The sequence below is a fragment of the Gymnoscopelus microlampas genome (assembly GCF_963454915.1).
Source record: "Gymnoscopelus microlampas genome assembly, chromosome: 13".
Classification (NCBI taxonomy): domain Eukaryota; kingdom Metazoa; phylum Chordata; class Actinopteri; order Myctophiformes; family Myctophidae; genus Gymnoscopelus; species Gymnoscopelus microlampas.
The window spans coordinates 42978512-42997776 of record NC_139950.1 but is presented as its reverse complement, the minus strand read 5'-3'; the positions used below and the strand labels follow the sequence as shown (position 1 = coordinate 42997776).

Sequence of the window (19265 nt, the reverse complement as noted above, 5' to 3'; positions counted from 1 at the left end):
CCACCAACGTAGGTCTTTCTTTGGAGAAAGAGGACCCAAGGAAAACTTTTTTTTCCTTTACTGCCAACGGGCGCCAGTGGTACTACAGGCAACGTAGAGAACGTACACGTCGACCTGACGGTGAATGTCGACTGCACGGACGGAAAAACTGGCGCCGCAGTTGACGGAGGGGGAGACAAAAACGACAACGCAAGGAGTGCTGGCGCTCGTTACGTATCCTTACGTCCGACTATAAATGATACTTAAGGCAGAAATGACAGATAACTCACCTCCTGCAGAGTGCTTAGGACCATGGCAATCTGCTCTGGGTAGAGGAGTCCTTGTGACATCAGAGACAGGCAGGTCTTAGCGTCCCTCTTCAGCTCATCGTAACTGTCGTCGTTCTCCACCGGAGCGATCTGTCCCGCGGGCAGATGAAACGCAACGTCAGAAAGATGGGACAGACACAACACAAGGTACAAAGAGGAGCCAGTTGAGGATGATCGATGCATTTATCAGTAATATTTAACCCATTAAGGCCGGGAACACATCTGTGTAACCACTTAAACTATTATTATATACTTTGGATATTCAAAAATAGCAGATATACAAGCTCATAGCTCATTGTAGATCAGCTTTTTTTTTTTATCTTGAAAATGTTTGCAAATCTTTGAATATATATATATTTTTAAAGCGAACATTTTTAACTCAAATCTTTGCTTCTGGGGGGTCCCTGGAACAACATCATTTGAGATGGGGTTCCGCGGCCAAATACATACCATTTTGGGTGGTCCTTGACATGAAAAAGTTTGAGAACCACTGATTATAGCAACAGAAGTATATTCAAAAAACTGTTAGGATTTAGAAGATATTTTGTAGAATCCCCAGAAGCAAAGATTTGAGTTACAAATGTTCGCCTTAAAGAATATATATCAAAGATTTGCACAAATCTTTATATAAAACAAATATAGCAGATCTACAAGCGAGTGCCGCACTATGAGCTTGTATATCTGCTATTTTTTGAATAGCCAAATAAATCTAAAATGGCACAGATGCGTTCCCGGTCTTAATGGCCTAAATCGCACAATTATGGTTTCACAACTTAGGTAACAGTCACACAACTAGACAGATAGAACTGACCTTGAAGAGCAAGGGCAGCAACTGGAGCTGTTCCGTGAGGGCCGTGGAGAAAGAACGCCCAGCGCTGGCAATCTGCCACTTCAGCACTTAAAATTAAGAAAAATAAAAAATCAATGAGATAACAAAAGAACATCAAGGTTTAAGGCTTCAGCATACTTATAAATAATAAATAATATGTGTTCAGAACAGGAGACAAACCAAAAGAAACAACATGGCCTGAGGGACCATTCATTAATGTGGTGCATCCATCGCTTTGACTGTAATTCAACCACATTGAATTGTTGTAACCACAGAATTATATTAGAACTCTAATAGAACTCTATGGTTGTGACAGTTTTAGTTTTTAGCCGTACGTTCCTTATTGCATTGCTTCTCAAAGTGGGGTCGGAGGACCCCCAGGGGTACTTAAGGGGGTTCCAGGGGGTCCCCAGCTAAATGATGGACAGGGACCAAATGAACCCTTATGGGTCTGTAACTCTGAGAGTGTACAAATGGAACCAAATGGACCCGTTACACTCTCAGAGTTAAATTAACATTGATTTTACAATATAAATTGAGGTCCCAGAGACATACTTGCCATGAAATGGGGGTCCGTAGCCCTAATGCATGTCAAACTGGAGGTCCTTGAAGTTAAAATGGTTGAAAATCACAGCTAGAGAGCCGTACAAATCTTCTATTATGAGGGTCCCTGGCTTATCTTTTCAAATGGGGGTCGGCGGGCGGGCTAATAAGTGTCTATTTGGGGAGTCCTTGGCACGAAAAAGTTTGAGAACCACTGCCTTATTGTTCTGCTCAGCTCTGTAAACTACTTTGCAATCCCCACCGGTTTTAAGCAGTTTGATGGCCTGGGTCCTCTCGTCCTGCTCCCCCGCCACGTCGTTCTCTTCCATCACGTGGTTCTGGATCTCCTCGTCGCCCTCCATCAGGGGCTTGAGCTGCGACACGATACGCACGGTGAACTCCGAGATGCGTGGAGAGGTGGTGGGCTGAATGCATGGCAGGTTGACGTCGATCATGAAGATGTACGTGAGCACGCTGCGGAGAGAGCATTGTTGATTTTGTCAGCAAATTCTGATTTAGTTTTTAGTCAAAGTCTTTTGAATAAAATTCCATTTTAGTTTTAGTCATATTTTAGTCGTCTGAAATGTTTTAGTTTTTGTCTAGTTTTAGTCGACTAAATATCATAAAATCTACAGTTGATTTAGTCGACAAAAATGTATTTTGGCGGTGCCTTGATGGCGTCGTAATGGCTGATTTTACACTTGGTTGCATGCTGAAAATAGCCGATCTACAAGCTCATAACGCGTCGCAGCAGAGCGCAACACCCGAGTGCAACCAAATATAAAATTACTTCCCTCATTACATTTAAGTCTAGTTTTTTATTTGTTGACAAAATTGTCAATATATTTAGTCTTAGTTTTAGTCATCAAAGCTTAGTTTTTATTTCATTTTTATTTAGTTTTCGTCAGTGAAAAAAGGTAGTCGACGAGCATTTTTCGTCATAGTTTTAGTCGACGAAATCAACACTGAGAGAGAGTTAAGGACAGAGAGAGACACAGAAAAGTCAGAAAGAAAACGGGGAGGGGAAGCAATAAAATATGTACTTAATGTGTACATAAATGTGTGTAGCATAATACAATTATACAATCATTAAGTCACATTACCTGCCGATGCGTTCTCGTACGTTCTTGTACACCTGCGTGAGCTTGGGCTCCAGATACTGTAGAAGGCGATGGAGGAGCTCTGGAACGCGCCACTCCTGCTGTGCAAGGCCACCCTGCAGCACGTAGAGACGACTGCAGAAGAAATTACAAGGGAGCACAGTCAGCAAAGTGTGACAAACACGTCCTAATTTTTTTTTTTTTTTTTAAGGTTTCAGTCCGATCAGCCTATTGACTTCATTCTGCGTTTTAGTTAAATATTTCAAAAAGTCTAAAATGTGATTTTCTTTCTTTGTGGAAGTAAATCTGAGGCCTATTGTTAGTGTGCACAAGAGAACATGCTGATTGGTCCGGTGGTTTGCAATACTACTGTAGCTCACAGAGAAAAACAGACACAGACTTCTGGAGTTCTAGACCAGTGATTTCCAACCCTTTTAATATCAGGAGAGATGGCCAACGTTGATCAAAATAACAATTCTTCTACATTCTCTAAATGTGTAGACTTTGGTTACCAACTCTCCATCATTTAGCTGGGGACCACCTGGAACCCCCTCAAGGACCACTGGTTGAGAACCACTGTTCTAGACGACTTACAGTAGACTCCTGCAGAGCCACGCCATAAAAAAAAGGTTGAAACCGCTTCTGCTCACCAGGCGTCCACAAAAGAACCCCCTTCCCCGGTGACCGGTGACTCCATTAGCATCTCGAACAGCCAATGCAGCTTACGTGGGTCTCTGCTCTCCTGTAACAGATCAATATAGGAATACAAATACCTCAGTAACATTCTTCATGAGACGATAGATCCAAAAGTTCAGGTAATATGTGTACGAGACAAGATCCAAGGCTTACGCAGGCTGTGGCAATGCAGGTGCCCCAATCGGCGTAGGTTTCTATGGTGATGTTAGACAAGGCGATACGGAGCAGCGGACACAGCAGTTCCCAAAGACTCTCGACCTGTGATGGAAGCACAGCGGTGTGGGTCAAATAGAAAGTGCTTGGTGAGAGAGTGTTATATTCCTCAACCAGGGGACAATCTAAGGATACTTTTTCAGTCATTTGTGTGAAAGTGAGAACATAGAATGAATATTCAAAAGTAGGCATTTATGTTGCTTGGAGACAAGGAAATGCACTGGTGTGGGATGTGTAAATATGTTAATATATAAATCAAACAAATAATATGCTTTCATAATATGATTGACAACTCTTCATTCTTCAATTTGGGGGACTTTTTCCACAACAGCGCTAGCAGGGCAATCTGGTCACCTCAGTGTGGAAGAGGACGTGTTAAACTATACCTTGGTGTACCTCCAATGTTTGCAGCCCCTGATGAGGCCAGAGATAATCTCAGCAACGCAGCGCTGCTTGCTCTCGTGGGTGTCAGCCACCAGACGCTCCATGTGTGGCCGCAGCAGAGGCAGGAAGGCATCTTGAAAGTTCCGAAACAGTCCCTGCAACAATTTTGCCATTTTAGTCTCTTTTACTCCTTTCAAACTTTACCAGGCTGTTAAAACCTTCTGATCGTGCGGTCTCACCTTGAACAGACAGAACCTGCGGGGGCTGAACTTGTCCTTGCCTTTGCGATCCTCCAGAGAGAGGAACTCGATGAGCTGGTTGATGAACACCGGGTCTGAGAAGTGGTCATAGATGATCTGCTCTCTCTGTTAGGGATGGATATGGTAAGGCACTGCACTAAATGCCATGTCATTTTAGCTTGACACTGTGTGATCATTGTGTAGGTATTGGCAAACCTCATTCATGTCCTCTCTGGTCAAGTTCTCTTTGGGCTGCTCCTCCGGTGGGGAATACATCATCAGATTTCTAGAAATAGCCAATCGAAACTCAAGTTAATATGCCATCAAGAGAATATAGGGGAGAAAGAAAGAATGAAAGGAGTTGAGCCGACTATGGCATGGGGCAGATTGTTGAGTGAGCACCTTGGCCAGCTGTAGTATCCCCAGTGAGTCTTTTCTACAAACGCACAGTTATCCCAGTCCTTCTGCGACCGTGGTAGAGTTCCACTGTGATACTGGAGCCAACGGTTGTCTGGCCGGTCACCCGCGATAATACCATTTGACTCCTTCACCCCACCTTCCGGAGAGAAGTCGGGAGAAGTGGGTGAGATCGCAAAAGTAGAAATCAATGATTATCATTTTTGCATACTTGAGAAAACAAGGCAATTGATGGACAAGTGGTGCTCCACAACTATAGAATGAGCGTTATACTTACTGAGCTCAGAAGGGCTGACAGGTGATTTCTTGTGAGGTTTCTTCAGCTGCTTCATGATTCCTGCCACGGCCGATATCGCCACCTAATGGAGAAAACAATGTCCACAGGAAGCTTCGGATGAATCCAAGTACCATTGAAGGTGAAAGCAACTGAGGCAGCTTTAAATGCACTGTTAATGTTTTTTTTCCTTTTTTTCTCTTTATTGTGAATGGCTGTGAAGAATTTGTGTGAGAAGACGGACCTTGCGGATCAACAGGGAGTCATGATTGAGGCTTTTAACAAAGAATAGGACAGCTGGTGCAGGGAGTTGGTGGTCGTCCCTCAACAGAAGTGACAGGAAACCAATAGAAATGTGTTCAAACTTCCAAGGCCTGGAACATCAAACACAGCAAGATATTAGACCACGTCGATTAAACAAAGCATGAGCCCATGAACTTGACAGACTAAGCAGATGGTAAATTAACTTACATGTTTCTGTTGCTGATGCAGTCCAGGAGATCACCGACCAGCTTTTTGTATTTTCTGTGAGGGAGAGAACAATATTAGGCTGATATTATTTAAAGAACACTTCGCCGATTTCAACCTAAAGTCCATTGTTATGGGAGGAGACACAACATATAGTGTGGCAAAAATACCCCGTCTTGTGTGTATTTCTCCATGAAATGTTGACGGCGCATAACAATGACGTCAAAAGCACGGTTTCAGAGTTTATGAATATATACACTCAATTTTGTGGAGAAATACACAGAAGGTATTTTTTGCAACACTGAATTTTGCAACACTGAATTACACTTAAATTACCTCCTCACATAAAAACAACAGAAATGGAATTTAGGTTGAAATTGGTTTCCCTTTAACAAGGCAGGTGGCCCAAGACCCTGTTCAAAGGTGGAGGGAGACTGGTCTGTACTGTATGCATGCACGACTGCATGCACGTTTACACACACACACACACACACACAACACGCACGCACGCACGCACGCAAATACAGCCTTGAAAGATGAGCACTTATAAACTTAATATGACAAGTTGATGGCAAAATGGCCTTTTGTTAAGATGAGGACATTTGGTCATGATGTTGATGGCGTGAAGTGAACTCACTCTACTGATTCAGAATTCTTGAGCTCCTGCCTCTTCAGGCCGTCAGCCACTTCCTCCTCAGAAGGGACAGGCTCTTTAGGCATAGGTCTGGAGGTGACCATCAGCTGGTGTGCCACCTCACGGCACTCATCAGGAACCTAACGTACACAAACACATAGGTGAATACAGTCTGATGTGCTGGCTTGCCTTTTTTTGTACAACCGTTTGTTTTCTTTGATTGATCTCTCTTCCCCCTTGCCCCCCCCCCCCCTTTCTTTTTTTCTATTGAAATCATAAAACGATAGAACTTGCGCACAAAAAAAATTCACACACTTTTTTACTTAGCGGATTCTGATTCTGAACAACAAATACAATTTATAGATGTTTTCACAAGACCGGATTATATAATTTCAACCTAAACTTAACTTGTATATAAAGTGTTTTAATAGGATTGCCAAATGTATTAATAGCACAATTAAGAATAACATGTCTGGTGTATTTTCCATCTGGTATTTTCCCTGATTGTCCCTCCAACAATACTTTTTAATTTGGATGGATATAATGAATGTTTTAATTGGCTGAGGATAATCCACCTCTTTCTAATACAAAAAAGAGCATAATCATACATACTAACCTTGAGGTGTCTTTAGTGTGCTTCTACTGCTTTAGTCTGTATAATGATTCTTTGATTCTACGATTTCCGTTTGAGAGTTTCCTGAATACTTTTAGGGTTCCTTACCGAGAAGTCGATGCCAATGGTCTCGTATTGGCGGTGGACTTTATCTGCAAGGTCATCGAAGAGGCGTACTATGGAGGGCTTCTCCAGGGACATGGCCGAGCTGAGACCCGAGCGCACGATGGCCGGCCACGTCAGGGCAATGCAGTCCCAGTCGTGCAGGTTAGCCAGGCACACACCACTGTGATTTCCCAGAAGACAGTACAAGGCACCCTGAAGACAATGAGAGGGCATATGGGGAAAGAATGTTAGGGTAAATGTACTCAAGTCAACCTGAAGCCCAATTTATACAGCATAGTTTGAGTGTCGCTTGCCAAAATGAAAATATCTACAAGCTAACAATTTGTCACAGCGCGGCATGTTGTCATCTTGTAGATCTGTTCTTTTTGGCACGCTTGAGTGTTAGTAATATTATAATAGCATTGGGATTTGCTTGTCTATAAAACACAGACATGCCACATAGGGCCGTCATACTTTGAATTGCTGCTGTGTGACGCCACTTGCGTCCGGATTGAGGAACTCCAGAACATGTGGAATCAGATCCCTGCAGCAGAAGTTGTAGGTTCCCAAAGCGGAGAATAAAACATTTTGAGCTCTGCTGCGAACCTGTTTAAAAAGGGGAGCAGGGGGGTCAGAAAGGTAAGTATTGATTTCCAGCATACGGACACAGGAAATACGAGAAATGGGTACACAACCATTGTCACAACAACATGTCCATTCTGTACCATTAAATCATTCATCTCACCTGACTGTACGTGCTTGTGGTAAGTCTCAACAGATCTCTCATTAGCTGCTGGTGAGTACTTCTGTACTGACATCCCTCCACGGTCAACTTGCGCAGCTGATGAACCACGAGGAGATTAATGTTCCCAAACAAATGCAGTCATGGTGTCATAAAATGTTTCTACAGAAAACAAGTTATTTACCTCATGCTGGAGCATTACTCTGTCTATGAGCAGGGCTCTGATGTGCTGCTTTCTGCCATGAAGCTGAAACCCCCCCAAAAAAAACAAAATTGAACAAACTTATTGTCAAGTTAAGATGTGGACTCAGCAGGCTATTGTACTTCTGATGCTATATAATAAAAAACAATGAAAAAAAAAACAATCCCTCACTCTGTTCTCCATGGATTTCTTCACAAGACTGAAGCTCTTCCAGCGGGAGTCAAACTCGTGTTTGTGAGAGCCTTTGAAGTGCATAAGGTCACTGATAATCTGTCAAAATAATGACATAGAAAAGACAACAAAGATATTATTCACTGCAAACTGGAAGATGCCATGACTTAAGCTAGGCTACGGCTTCAGGGTATTTGGTCTAACTGAGCATCCATTGCATTCCCATAAGGGAATTCGGAGCGCTCCGAGCAAAAAACAGATGCTATAGGTAACGAGAGCATTCATTGCATTCCCATAAGGGAATTTAGAGCGCTCAAAGCAAAAACAAAATGCTAGATAAGAGTTTTTTAAACATTCCAAAAATGTTGGCTAATCTAGCTTGGGGCTCGTTTCTGTTTTTGACACACTTATTTATGTCTTCTTATTTATGAGTGTGATCGTAAATGTAGCGCAAATAGTGAAAATAATATGAAAATAGACAATGACACATCTAAAATAAAATATCTGGGGAAAAAACACTGGGAAGTGTGAGATGCTTTCAGATGTGCCAAGTTTTAAAATCCTGTAATCTGAGTCCAATTTTAGCAGGTATTTTCGTCCATACCTTGATTATGGAGAAGAGAGACTTGGTGTCATCTTCAGAGTGCTCCAGAATGTAATCTGAAGAGGGAGAGGAACACAGGGCACATCAATGATGGCACAGCAGACCGAGGGCCCATCTTTCTCAAGTGTTTGTTGTTTGTTTAGCTTGTTTGCTAAAGCGAATGTGACTGGAACTCCGTTATGGTTATGGCTCAAGTTCAGTCACAACCATCTCAATCTTGAGAGTGAAATACTGAGCCTGGGCGTAATTAAAAGGCACACTTACGCAGCAGCTTTCTCATCACACTACAGATAGCATCTCTGTAGTTCTCTCTGCTCTCATCTGCAGGAAAAAAACACACAAAAAGCAGATGAAACTCAACAGTTGGTCACAGCCTGTCAAGTTGCAAACCTCCTTTTAACGATTTATCGATTCTGTACACAGGTTTTACCACATTGTGACATAGAGCATCTGTGAATTTAAAATATCTTACCGTACGCCATTCCTGTATACAAGTTTGTCTCATCCAGATTCACCATGCTGTGAACACTGGAGGGAAAAAAGAAGAGACAGGTTAAACATTAAGGAGAAAACTAAATAAAACAAAAAGAGACATACAAGTCCAGTCTGGAGTTTCCCAAATTCTTTATAAAACCATGGTTCTTTACTTCCTTTTTTTCCTAACGACGATGCATACAGCCAAGAAGCGACATTTGCTAATAAACTCTAAATACTTGTGAAACAATATTTTGCTTTTTATTGGCCTTCACCAAGGAAGTTGAAGCACCTCATGTTGGGACCCTGCCATAAAGTTTTACAAAGTAACATGATGATCTTAGTCAGTTGAAACCAGAACGGTTCCACTTGTGATCAATAGGAGAAAGACTAGTGCTTAATGGAGCTGTCAGAATTGGCCAAAAATGACTTAAATATTCCTTTTAAAATCGGTTGGTGCTGAGAAACACGCCCTCTTGCGAGATCAAATGAATGATTTTATTGAATTCTTGTGGTGTGGACATTAGTTAGGCTTAGATCAGTCAGTGGTTCCCAAAACATTTAATGTCAAGGACCCACAAATTGATTTGGCCGCCAAACCCCATTTGATATGAGAGAAATATGATTTTTCAATTCATTTTGTGAGCTTGTGGATCGGCTATTTTTGAATAGCCTAGCTTTTAAAATGCTTAAACTGTTCCAACTGTTTCGCTGGGGACCACTTGGGGGGGGGGGGGTCCCCGGACCAGACTTTGAGAACCACTGGCATAGAGGATATAAACACGTGAATGCAATCGTCTTACAGTTCAGGAACGGGCTCTCCTTTCAGGGGAGGCATCACACTTCCAGCTCCCAGGAGGCAGTGCTGAACAATAGCCAGGCTCTGCAGGACATCATCTCTAAAAGAAATACAGAGTATCACCATCAAACCAAATCACACATTACCCGGGGCCATACAAAACAGCTAGTCTGGATGCAGAGAAGCTCATCCGGGGGGGGCGAGAACAAAAGCTGTGCGCTTCGATCTTCCTTACCTGCTCATGTCCTTCTCCCCCTCTGCGTATCTCTGGAGGCGCTGGAGCTCCGGCTGGAGGATCAAGTCCAGAACGTAGAAAGCAAACGAGGTCTCCTCCACACAAGGCACATGCCAATGGATGTCCAGGTTCCAAAGGTCCCCAGGCCGGCCCCAGTCCTACACGGCATTATTAGTCATAGTCAGCCGTTAGATGATCATCATGTGCAAATATGTGTGTGTTAGCTCATTGACTGTGCAAATATGTGTGTGTTAAAGAGTTGATTTAACTCTTAGAGTGCACCCTTATGGCTCCATTTGGTTACATTTAAGTTAACACTGAGGAGTTTACTGTGCTGGGTTACCGAAAGCCTAATATCTCAAGACAGACTATGCCAACAGCAGAATCTGTCAGAACTTCTGCCATAAACACAGAAGCACCCGGGAGGAAATGGAATAAAAAAGGAGAGGAGACAAATCCGAGTTCCTGTTTAACACATTCACTGCCTGAATTATTTCAGATTTTTTGCAGTTTTATGCCAGAGATTTTTCATTGAAAAAGAAAAGTACTCAGGCAATCAAGTGATGGATTTGAAAAACGAGTTAATTGGATCTAGGCAATCAATGTGTTAACACAGGGAAAAAAGGAGGTTGTGCCCCCAGGGGCAAACACAAAGACTCCCTTTTATTTTATTTTTTTACCGACTGTGTTTCCAGACTGCCGAAAGCCTAATAATTGACCATTTAATGTCCACCAAGAATGAGTTCTCAAATGTTTTAACTGCCTGGTCCACTTTGTATCCATCTATTTCATAGCTCTAAAAGTCATCTCTCAAGACTGAGAAACACGAAATGTGTAATGAATTAAAGGTCACAGAGTAGCAACGTCAAGCATGTGTCGCTGCATCCTAAAGTAGTAAGCATGTGGTGCTAATAAAAGACCCACTTAATATATAACACCCTGCCGTAAGCCAGCATAGTGCCTTAACAACCAGTGACACCTGTGTCCTGGTGTGCCAGAGAGCAGTGCTAATCCAGGCAAGTGAGCTCCTCTCCACGGCTCTGGTGGCCAGGAGACATAATAGGATCAGAGCAAAGGCCCCTTTCACTGACCAACTACACACAGGGGTCAAAACAACCAATCAAATAGGGCCAGGGTAACACGTCTGGTTTAATCACATTAATCCTGCCGTCCGTATTTTGGAAAAAGTTTCAAAACAATGTAATAAGAAAATAATTAAAATGTAGGTTTCAAAAGTAAAAACAATCTACAAGCTCAAAACACAACACTACGCGTTGTTAGCTTGTAGATCGGCTAGTTGTCAGTCATACGATAAAGTATGTGCACGTAACGCCACAGTTCAAATAGTGTGCAGCTTGGATATTTTTTTCAGTGGATTAGAGCACTGGTGCTCAAACTTTTTTGGCCTCAGTACCCCCTTTTTCCCCCGATTTCTGAATCCAAATACCCCCTTTACCCAGCCACAAACTAGAAAGGTGCTCTCAGTGGGCACAAATCGTCAGCCCAATAATAATACTTGCACTGTCTGATGGAGTAACTGCATGAAAATGCACCTCCGCCCCTCGCTCTCTCTCTGTCAAGGGTGGCGTAGCGGTCACATAAACGCTACGTCATCCCCGACGATGAAGTGACGATGACGTCAACTCTTGGCCTATATCTTTCACGTAGGCTTCCGATTCAGCTGTCTGATAATAAAGATTACTAAGAACTTGGAGGTCAAGTTCAGCTCAGCTAACTTTCTTATAACCCTTTAGTCGTTCCTCCGAATAACTTTGATTATAAGCTTTCCAGCTCTTTACTCCAATCTACGTATTCCGGTCTTTCCTATCTACCGACCCTAACACTCTCTGTGTCTGTGTCCAGTGCACGTGTACGCATTTGTGCACGTCATAGGTGTGTGGGCTGTGTTGTCACTTTTGGTATGTTGGTATTAATCAGATGAGGGATTTAACTGAATGCAGTAAATATGTGCGCGTGTCTGAGCCTGCGGTTCCTCTCGTACTGACTGAGCGGGATTACTATTGCAACAACACATCATCAGTAGGGTAAAACTAACGTTTCTCACGACTAAACCCAGCTCACGTTCCCCATTAGTGGGTGAACAATCCAACGCTTGGTGAATTCTGCTTCACAATGAAAGGAAGAGCCGACATCGAAGGATCAAAAAAGGACATCGCTATGAACGCTTGGCCCCACAAGCCAGTTAACCCATTAAGACACACTTGAACTGTGTAATTTTTAGATTTGAGCTAAAAAGCATTATTTTACACTTTGGGCTATTCAAAAATAGCAGATATACAAGCTCATAGTCCGGCACCGAGTGCCGCGCTACGAGCTTGTAGATCTGCTATTTTTGAAAAATCGTGAAAATGTGTGAAAATCTTTGAATATATATTTTTAAAGCGAACATTTTTAACTCAAATCTTTGCTTCTGGGGGTCCCTGGAACAACATATTTTGATGGGGGTCTGCGGCCAAATACATATAATTTTGGGGGTCCTTGACGTGAAAAAGATTGAGCACCACTGATATAGAAACATTCGTTTTTCAGAATACTGTTGAGATTTAGGAGACATGTAGAATCGGCTTCAGGTCTCAATGGGTTAAGTAGACAAGTTTCTGTGTGTGTGTCCGTGTCTGTCGGGGTGGGTGTGCGTGTCTGACAGAGCCGATTCTCAGTTCTATGTGGTGTGGGTTTATGAGTTCTATTCATATTGTTAATGTGTTCAACTAATTAATCATTCAGTTGAATGGATGAAGTATATTCTTCTTCTTATGTGTGCAGGAGCCAAAGACTGCATATTAGGTGCTTTGTTATTGTTGCAGAGCTCCTGTGGGCTACAGATGTTTGCATAGTTTCCTTATCTCTAAGTCCAGCAGAGATTGCTGTGTCTCACTTTCTCTGCTCTGCCTGCTAACTTCAAGTACTGAGTACTCATAGTGGTCTAATACTTTTGAGTACTTCCTAAGCCCTGCCTCCTGCTTAACTGTCTCCCCTTCTCATGTTGCTGTATATATATCAATGTAAAGTATTTTGTACTTCAGAAATGATTCAGGTCAAGCTGTACATTTACTCCTTGCGGCAAGTAAAAAGATTCTTTGTGAAGGAGATCTCCGCTGTGTCTGTGTCTATCTTATTCCAATGTGTGATCTGAGCCTAAGGTGTTTGTAAAATGATAAAGCAATCTATCAGTGTCCCTCTCTGTCCGGTGTAAAAACTTATCAGGCTGCTGTGAGTCGGTACCTTGATGGGTAGGTAGTCACCGGTGGGCTGCTGGAAGCCTCCTGGCACACTGCAGTACTCTGTGGGGTAGATGAGGACGGTGGAGCGCAGGATATGGTGCAATAAGTTGCAAGCAAGTGCGTAGCCCTGCTTACACTTGAGGTGGAGGGTCAGTTGCAAGATCTGGACCAGCTGAGAGCGATAGCGCAGGATCTTGTCCCCGTCGACCCGGGTCACCTGAATATATCGGGGAGGCAACGGAGAACAAGGATGATCAGCCTGATGTTCGTCCATGGGGTCTCAGGAGCCCTGGGGCATTTTACACAGTAAAATCATCAGTGGTAATTGGGATTTTACAGCGTACATTTAATCATGAACCGAGACTCACCTCTGACAGTAGCTGGAGGTTCCATAGCAACTCCTTGTCGAGCTCCTCGTCATTCAAAACCTCCTCATCTAAAGGGACAAAGTCATGGATTAAAGCAAAATAAAATCTCACACCTGAAAAAAATTGTGTATGGCCAAGTCCTATTATAACATTTGTGAAACAGTGTGAAAGGAGCCCCCCACAGTAGCGCTGTTTCCTAAACAATGAACACAATATGTAAAATTAGGTTTATTATGTATAGGTAAGTAATATTGTATTCTGCCTTGAAAAAAATCACAGACTGAGGCTTTAGCCTTTGCTTTTATGAAATATCCGAGATATTAGGGTTTTATGGAATATGCTTCTGAACATATTGCTTGACCACCATATAGTTTGACCACTTCAAATGCTCTAATCTTTCAAAATGATAATCGAAAATAGCCTATTCTACAAGCTCTCAATGCGTCGCAGACGCATTGAGAGCTTGTAGATCGGCTATTTTCGCTGCGCAACATGCTTCCATAGAAAACATGCTGGCTTCTATGGACTCCAAATGACTGAAATCAGTCATGGTGACTGAGAACTTTGATCCATGCAAAGTACATATCAGAGGCCGAGAAAGACCCGATGGGATAAACATGACGTATTGCATAAATCAACCGAGGCCAGATTTGAGATATTTGATTCTTCCAAGCACTTACTGACTGCAATCTGGTTTATGGCATTGCAACAGTGTGGCACAAATAGCTTGAGAGCCTCTTCGGGGTGACACTGAACAGAATGGAAAAGAAACGTGTCAGGGTGAGGATCACACAGTAAACAAGGCCTGTGATTTAAGTCCGCTGTGTAGCCGTGGAGTAGACACCAACCTTGGAGGAAGCTCTGCACATGTCCGCTACCATTCTACCAGACACGCGTGTCTCAAAGATGTTGGTGGTGGCAAAGTTGAAGACCTTCTCCAGAGCCACCTGTGAAAAGAACGTAACATGTGATGATTCTGATATTTAAACGTATAGGTGAGGTTCTATTTAGATGGGGTGCTTTGAGCACTGAATATTCCCTTTTGCGCATGCACAGGGGAATATTCAATGCTTAAAGCACCACAATCTGGATTCACAAAAACTGTTACATTTGTAACTTTCATTAGACAGAGAGCTAATAAATATATATATTTTTTTTTTTTTCCTATTCTACGAGACCCCTGTGCGTGTAATGAGGCGATCGCTGTGAGTACTGTGATCACGCAATATTTTCCATGATTTTTCAAAGGTTGGTAAAATCACTCGTTTTTGCTGGCAGTGCTGACACTATTACTCTGGCAGTTAAAGAGTTAACTTGAGTCTCACCTTGAAGATGTCTAATGAACACTGTGTGAGGATGGTGCTGAATGTGGAGGACAGTCCCAGCTCTACTAGACTCTCTAGGTGAGTCATCTTTTCCGTCTCCGTTTCCTCTCGTGTCTGCTCCAGTGTGCTACTGTCTATCAGCGCAAAACACCTACACATTTAAACAAAGGCGTTTAGTTAGAACTTTCAAATTGTTCTCACAATTTCCACTGAAAAGTAAATGGATATTTCTCAAAAGCTCGCATCCAGGGGCACCGGAACCGAGCATAGGCTGTTGGACATTTTGCTAGGCTAGCGTTAGATACAAGATATTAAACACATTTACATTTTTGTATATTGCAGAAAATGTTCTTTTGATACACAAAAACATTTTTTTGCTAATAGAGCACAGTTGTTCACGAATACCAATGTGTGAAAAATCAACTTAAAACGAATCTGGTTTTAGTGTTGGTTTTTTTCCAAACATTTTACAACACCAGATTTTTCATCAGTTGGCCTGGAGAGAAACGCAGTCTGATGTCATATAGTTAGAAACTGTGAGTCTGTGATTCACACAATTGTTGTGTGAATCACCAAACCCAAAGAACCAAATTAGGGGGATAAATGCTCCAGGGGTTCAATTCAGCCAGACTAAAGAGGGCTGATGATGAAAGTGCACTAATCTATAGGCTCTTTCAGTCATGCTTAGTCCAGTTGAATCAAACCCGAGTGTATCACCCTAAGCTGGTTCATATAAAGTAATGAATACTACATTTTTTGGACTTGTTCATAATTCTGGGACTTCCACATTTCTGTAAATGAGGATGTCTTTTGGGGATTTTGGACAAAGATGATGTAGTTTATCGGTAACTCACATTAGTTTTTAGGCCTTATATAAAACGTGTTTGTACTTCTTCAATCGCCTTCATACCTGTCCATGAACTGAAGGACAAAATCTTCAAACTCTGCTGAAGCTGAACACAACTCCCTCTCCACCTAAGAGACGAGACAAATAATGAAATACTACAAGTCGGCAGTAAGGTGCAATTAAAAATGTCTTATGATTGCAAGTGTGATGGACTCACTTCCGTCAGGTCAGTTCTTTCGTGGAGGGCAGGCGAACAGTCTACCAAAGGCACAAGGGTCACAAACGTGGCAATGAACTGGAATGTTATCTGTAGGGATGAGAATGGGATTTGGATTCGAGTCAAATGGGGCATTTCCACAGCACCATATAACAGTTTTGAGCATGCATCAACTTACTGGTTATAATCATTAACAGCGGTTAATGATTATAACCAGTAAGTTGATTGTCTACAATTGTATTGAAACTAGAGGTTGACCGATATGGATTTTACAAGGCCAATGGCGATTCTGATATTTTGGAAAACAGTAAGGCTGATATTCCTCTCAAAGATTCCGATGCAAACAATAAAAAGCTAGCACAATGAAAACAGCCTTTCTTTTTATAAAACCAGTAAAAAGGCGTGTTATGTTTTGCTTCACGCAGCCCATCAACACTACATATAGGCTTTAGGCATGCCCACCATGCACTTGCTGAAGTCGTTGGGGTCGACACCAGGCAGTGCCCTCATCAGCAGGGGCAGCATGTGAGTAGGGCCCTCAGGGAAGTGCTGACCTCCAGACACCAGGCTTCGCGCTACACCGATCATGCAGCTGAGAGTGGCTGTCAGCTGGTGGGGCTCTGTTAAAGTCTCCATGGCAGGGTACGTCCTACCGAAGAATAAACACACTATTGTAATTATCAATTTACTGATGAATACAGATAAGACATTTTAACTATGACAACAAGGATCCAATTCCTCATTTTAGTTTGAAATGTATGCTTCAGGTTGTCCGTTAATAGTTCTGCACAATTAGCCAATAGCATTGACATAGACTTTAGCAGAGAATATCCTCTCTGCATCCAGAGATATCCTATTCAGCATCCAGAATACCAACCGAATACCAATCGATCCATATCGAATACCAAGGGGTGCAAATTCATAATATAATAACTGTATTTATAATGCATTTATAAAGTACTTAACTCACTGAGCGCCATTAACGTGTTTCACGTGTTTTTACCGCTATGGCGCTGGGTGCCATTAACGTGTTTGACGTGTTTTTGAAAAAATAGTAAAATTAAAAAATCTTTTTTTTTTTTTTTTTTTTTTTTACATGTTCAGAACCCAAGATATCATCATCTGAAGATGTGTGCAGCTCCATCCACTCCTTGTTTAACTTAGAACTGAAAAAGGCTGTATCTCGCTTCCTAAGCACTTTTTGTTTTGTGAAAAAAACTCTGGCACTTTTCAGAATCAATTCTGAAATAATTCTGGCAATCCTGGTTACAAGGTTACAAAATACTTTGTATTTATATATTTTGGGGGGGTTTTCTGCCTTTATTTGGATAGACAGGAAACATGGAAAGAGAGACGGAGTGACACGTCGTCGAGCTCGGGAATCGAACCCACAACTCGCTGACATTAGAGCCTTTATGTGTGGGCTAATATCACTGCATAGATATTAGTCTGGAATCTCTGTGTGGAACCTGCTTTTCCAAGGGGCGAATTCAAAAAATGCCTCTGGTGATAAACCCGCCCAATATTTGCATACTGGGCCCCACAACAGGGGCCCAGAGGCAGGGTAATCCAATCACAACCGAGGCGTTGTACCATTGTCGAGAAGCCCTGACAGCAAAGGCAAGGTCACCCTTTGTCTTCAGTAGGTTCCCACCTGAGGACCACAGGCTGTGCTGCGCACAGGCTTAAAATCAATCCTAAAACAGACAGGCAACCAGCATAGGGAAGCTCAATAATTATGTTCTCTTCTCCTCATTTTAGCCTAGTAGCCTTTTTTTGTAAAACCTAAAACCTAGTAAAAGCCTAGTCCTGGATATATCACTGAGATCATAAAAACATGTCTTTAACATAGCTGCCACATTTTTAGCTGTAATCATATAAAATACCAAGGTTTATAGCAGCAGACCTGACATTGTTGGATAAAGGACCAACTAAGCGATGATTGAATTTCAGAATGTAAATTATCTGAGAATTTCAGCTCAGAGTTCAGCTGAACAACCTAGTGGTGTATATCTTTTAAATTGTGAAATAGAACCAGCGATAGGGGTATGTGAGGTCAGATAAGAAAATGTTATGGCAGTTTATGAAGGCCTTAATTCACATTGACTTATGTAGCCCATCTGATTGCAGTATGTGTGGCCTATCAGAAGCATCTATGTCAATTGTCTAACCACGCCAAAACAAAAAAAAGAATCTAGAGTCAACTACAGCGTTAGCCTAGTGGTCAAGGTGTGTACCACATAGGCTCTGATAGCTGACAGCCAGTCCCGGGTTCGATTCTCAAACCCAACCTTTGCTGCATGTCACACCCCAATTCTTTCTCCCCGTTTCCTGTCTTTCTTCACTATTAACTCTCTCAAAGACTTATGACGAGACACCGTCATAAAGCCCGGCTTTTTTCTTTTTGAGAGAAAAACGTTCAGAACCCAAGATATTGTGATCCGAAGATTTGCTGCTCCATTCACTTCTTGGTTAACTTATTACTTAAAAAGGCTGTATCTCGGCTCCTGTGTACTTTTTCTTTTACTCTGTATTTTTGGCCGAGACATGCTATTTTTCAAAGGCGTATAAAATTGAACGGGGAGGTCGCAATGACATTTTTCCGCGGAAGCACAGTGAAACCCGTTGTGATTAGCAACCATCAGGGGCTCGATCATACTGGAAATAAATATTCTGTGACTACTTCAAAAGGTAAGAAAATCGAAAAATCGCTGGCAGTGGGTGCACGCAGCCAGAAATAAGTCTGGCAGTGAAAGAGTAAAGGCAGAAAATGTTATTTATTTTGTATGAAAAATAATTGTCAACTACATTCATCTTACTCTTGTCTAGTATCTACCATATATTCCTTGCACGTGCAAACCTACTTTGGCGAATTATGAGATTGTGATTTTGTTTCACTTACTTCTCTAGGACAGGGGGAATGACCAGCTCGGGTCTCATTAGAGCGAGGTTCTGCAGTGCCTGGGCCGCGTCCAGACTCCCCGTCTTGCTGAACATGCCGAGCAGCACGGGCTGCATCATGCTCTCCACGAAGGCTGTGATGTCTTGCTCCGTCAGCTTGTGACTGTCTGGCACGGGCGTCAACCAGGTGGGCTTCCTGTAGCGCTCTCTGTGCAGCCGGCGCACCACGCTGGCCGGGAGGCGCTGCAGCAGCTTCATCAGCTTCATCTGGATGCGAAAAGAGACAGAAAGACGGGTACGTGATGAAAGGTATGA

The 19265-nt window shown here is 42.5% G+C and overlaps 1 protein-coding gene across 3 annotated transcripts in view; it reads right to left on the bottom strand.

Moving 5' to 3' along the window:
* Positions 1–19265, bottom strand: part of LOC311058180 (proteasome activator complex subunit 4B-like) — a 42613-nt gene that overhangs the window by 5948 nt on the left and 17400 nt on the right. For all 3 annotated transcript variants that reach the window (XM_084075537.1, XM_084075536.1, XM_084075538.1), the window contains 33 exons: positions 18952–19217; positions 16512–16698; positions 16050–16139; positions 15896–15960; positions 14986–15136; positions 14509–14607; positions 14341–14410; positions 13661–13728; positions 13294–13509; positions 10051–10208; positions 9820–9915; positions 9015–9070; positions 8807–8863; positions 8543–8598; positions 7939–8037; positions 7750–7812; positions 7569–7664; positions 7298–7429; positions 6827–7036; positions 6109–6245; positions 5475–5528; positions 5248–5377; positions 5007–5088; positions 4715–4868; positions 4529–4598; positions 4313–4438; positions 4076–4228; positions 3630–3734; positions 3431–3522; positions 2784–2915; positions 1943–2154; positions 1120–1205; positions 270–398 (listed from right to left, as the gene is read on the bottom strand). In XM_084075537.1, coding sequence (XP_083931663.1) covers positions 270–398; positions 1120–1205; positions 1943–2154; positions 2784–2915; positions 3431–3522; positions 3630–3734; positions 4076–4228; positions 4313–4438; positions 4529–4598; positions 4715–4868; positions 5007–5088; positions 5248–5377; positions 5475–5528; positions 6109–6245; positions 6827–7036; positions 7298–7429; positions 7569–7664; positions 7750–7812; positions 7939–8037; positions 8543–8598; positions 8807–8863; positions 9015–9070; positions 9820–9915; positions 10051–10208; positions 13294–13509; positions 13661–13728; positions 14341–14410; positions 14509–14607; positions 14986–15136; positions 15896–15960; positions 16050–16139; positions 16512–16698; positions 18952–19217 — 3897 coding nt within the window. The remainder of the gene's footprint in view (positions 1–269; positions 399–1119; positions 1206–1942; positions 2155–2783; positions 2916–3430; positions 3523–3629; positions 3735–4075; positions 4229–4312; positions 4439–4528; positions 4599–4714; positions 4869–5006; positions 5089–5247; positions 5378–5474; positions 5529–6108; positions 6246–6826; positions 7037–7297; positions 7430–7568; positions 7665–7749; positions 7813–7938; positions 8038–8542; positions 8599–8806; positions 8864–9014; positions 9071–9819; positions 9916–10050; positions 10209–13293; positions 13510–13660; positions 13729–14340; positions 14411–14508; positions 14608–14985; positions 15137–15895; positions 15961–16049; positions 16140–16511; positions 16699–18951; positions 19218–19265) is intronic.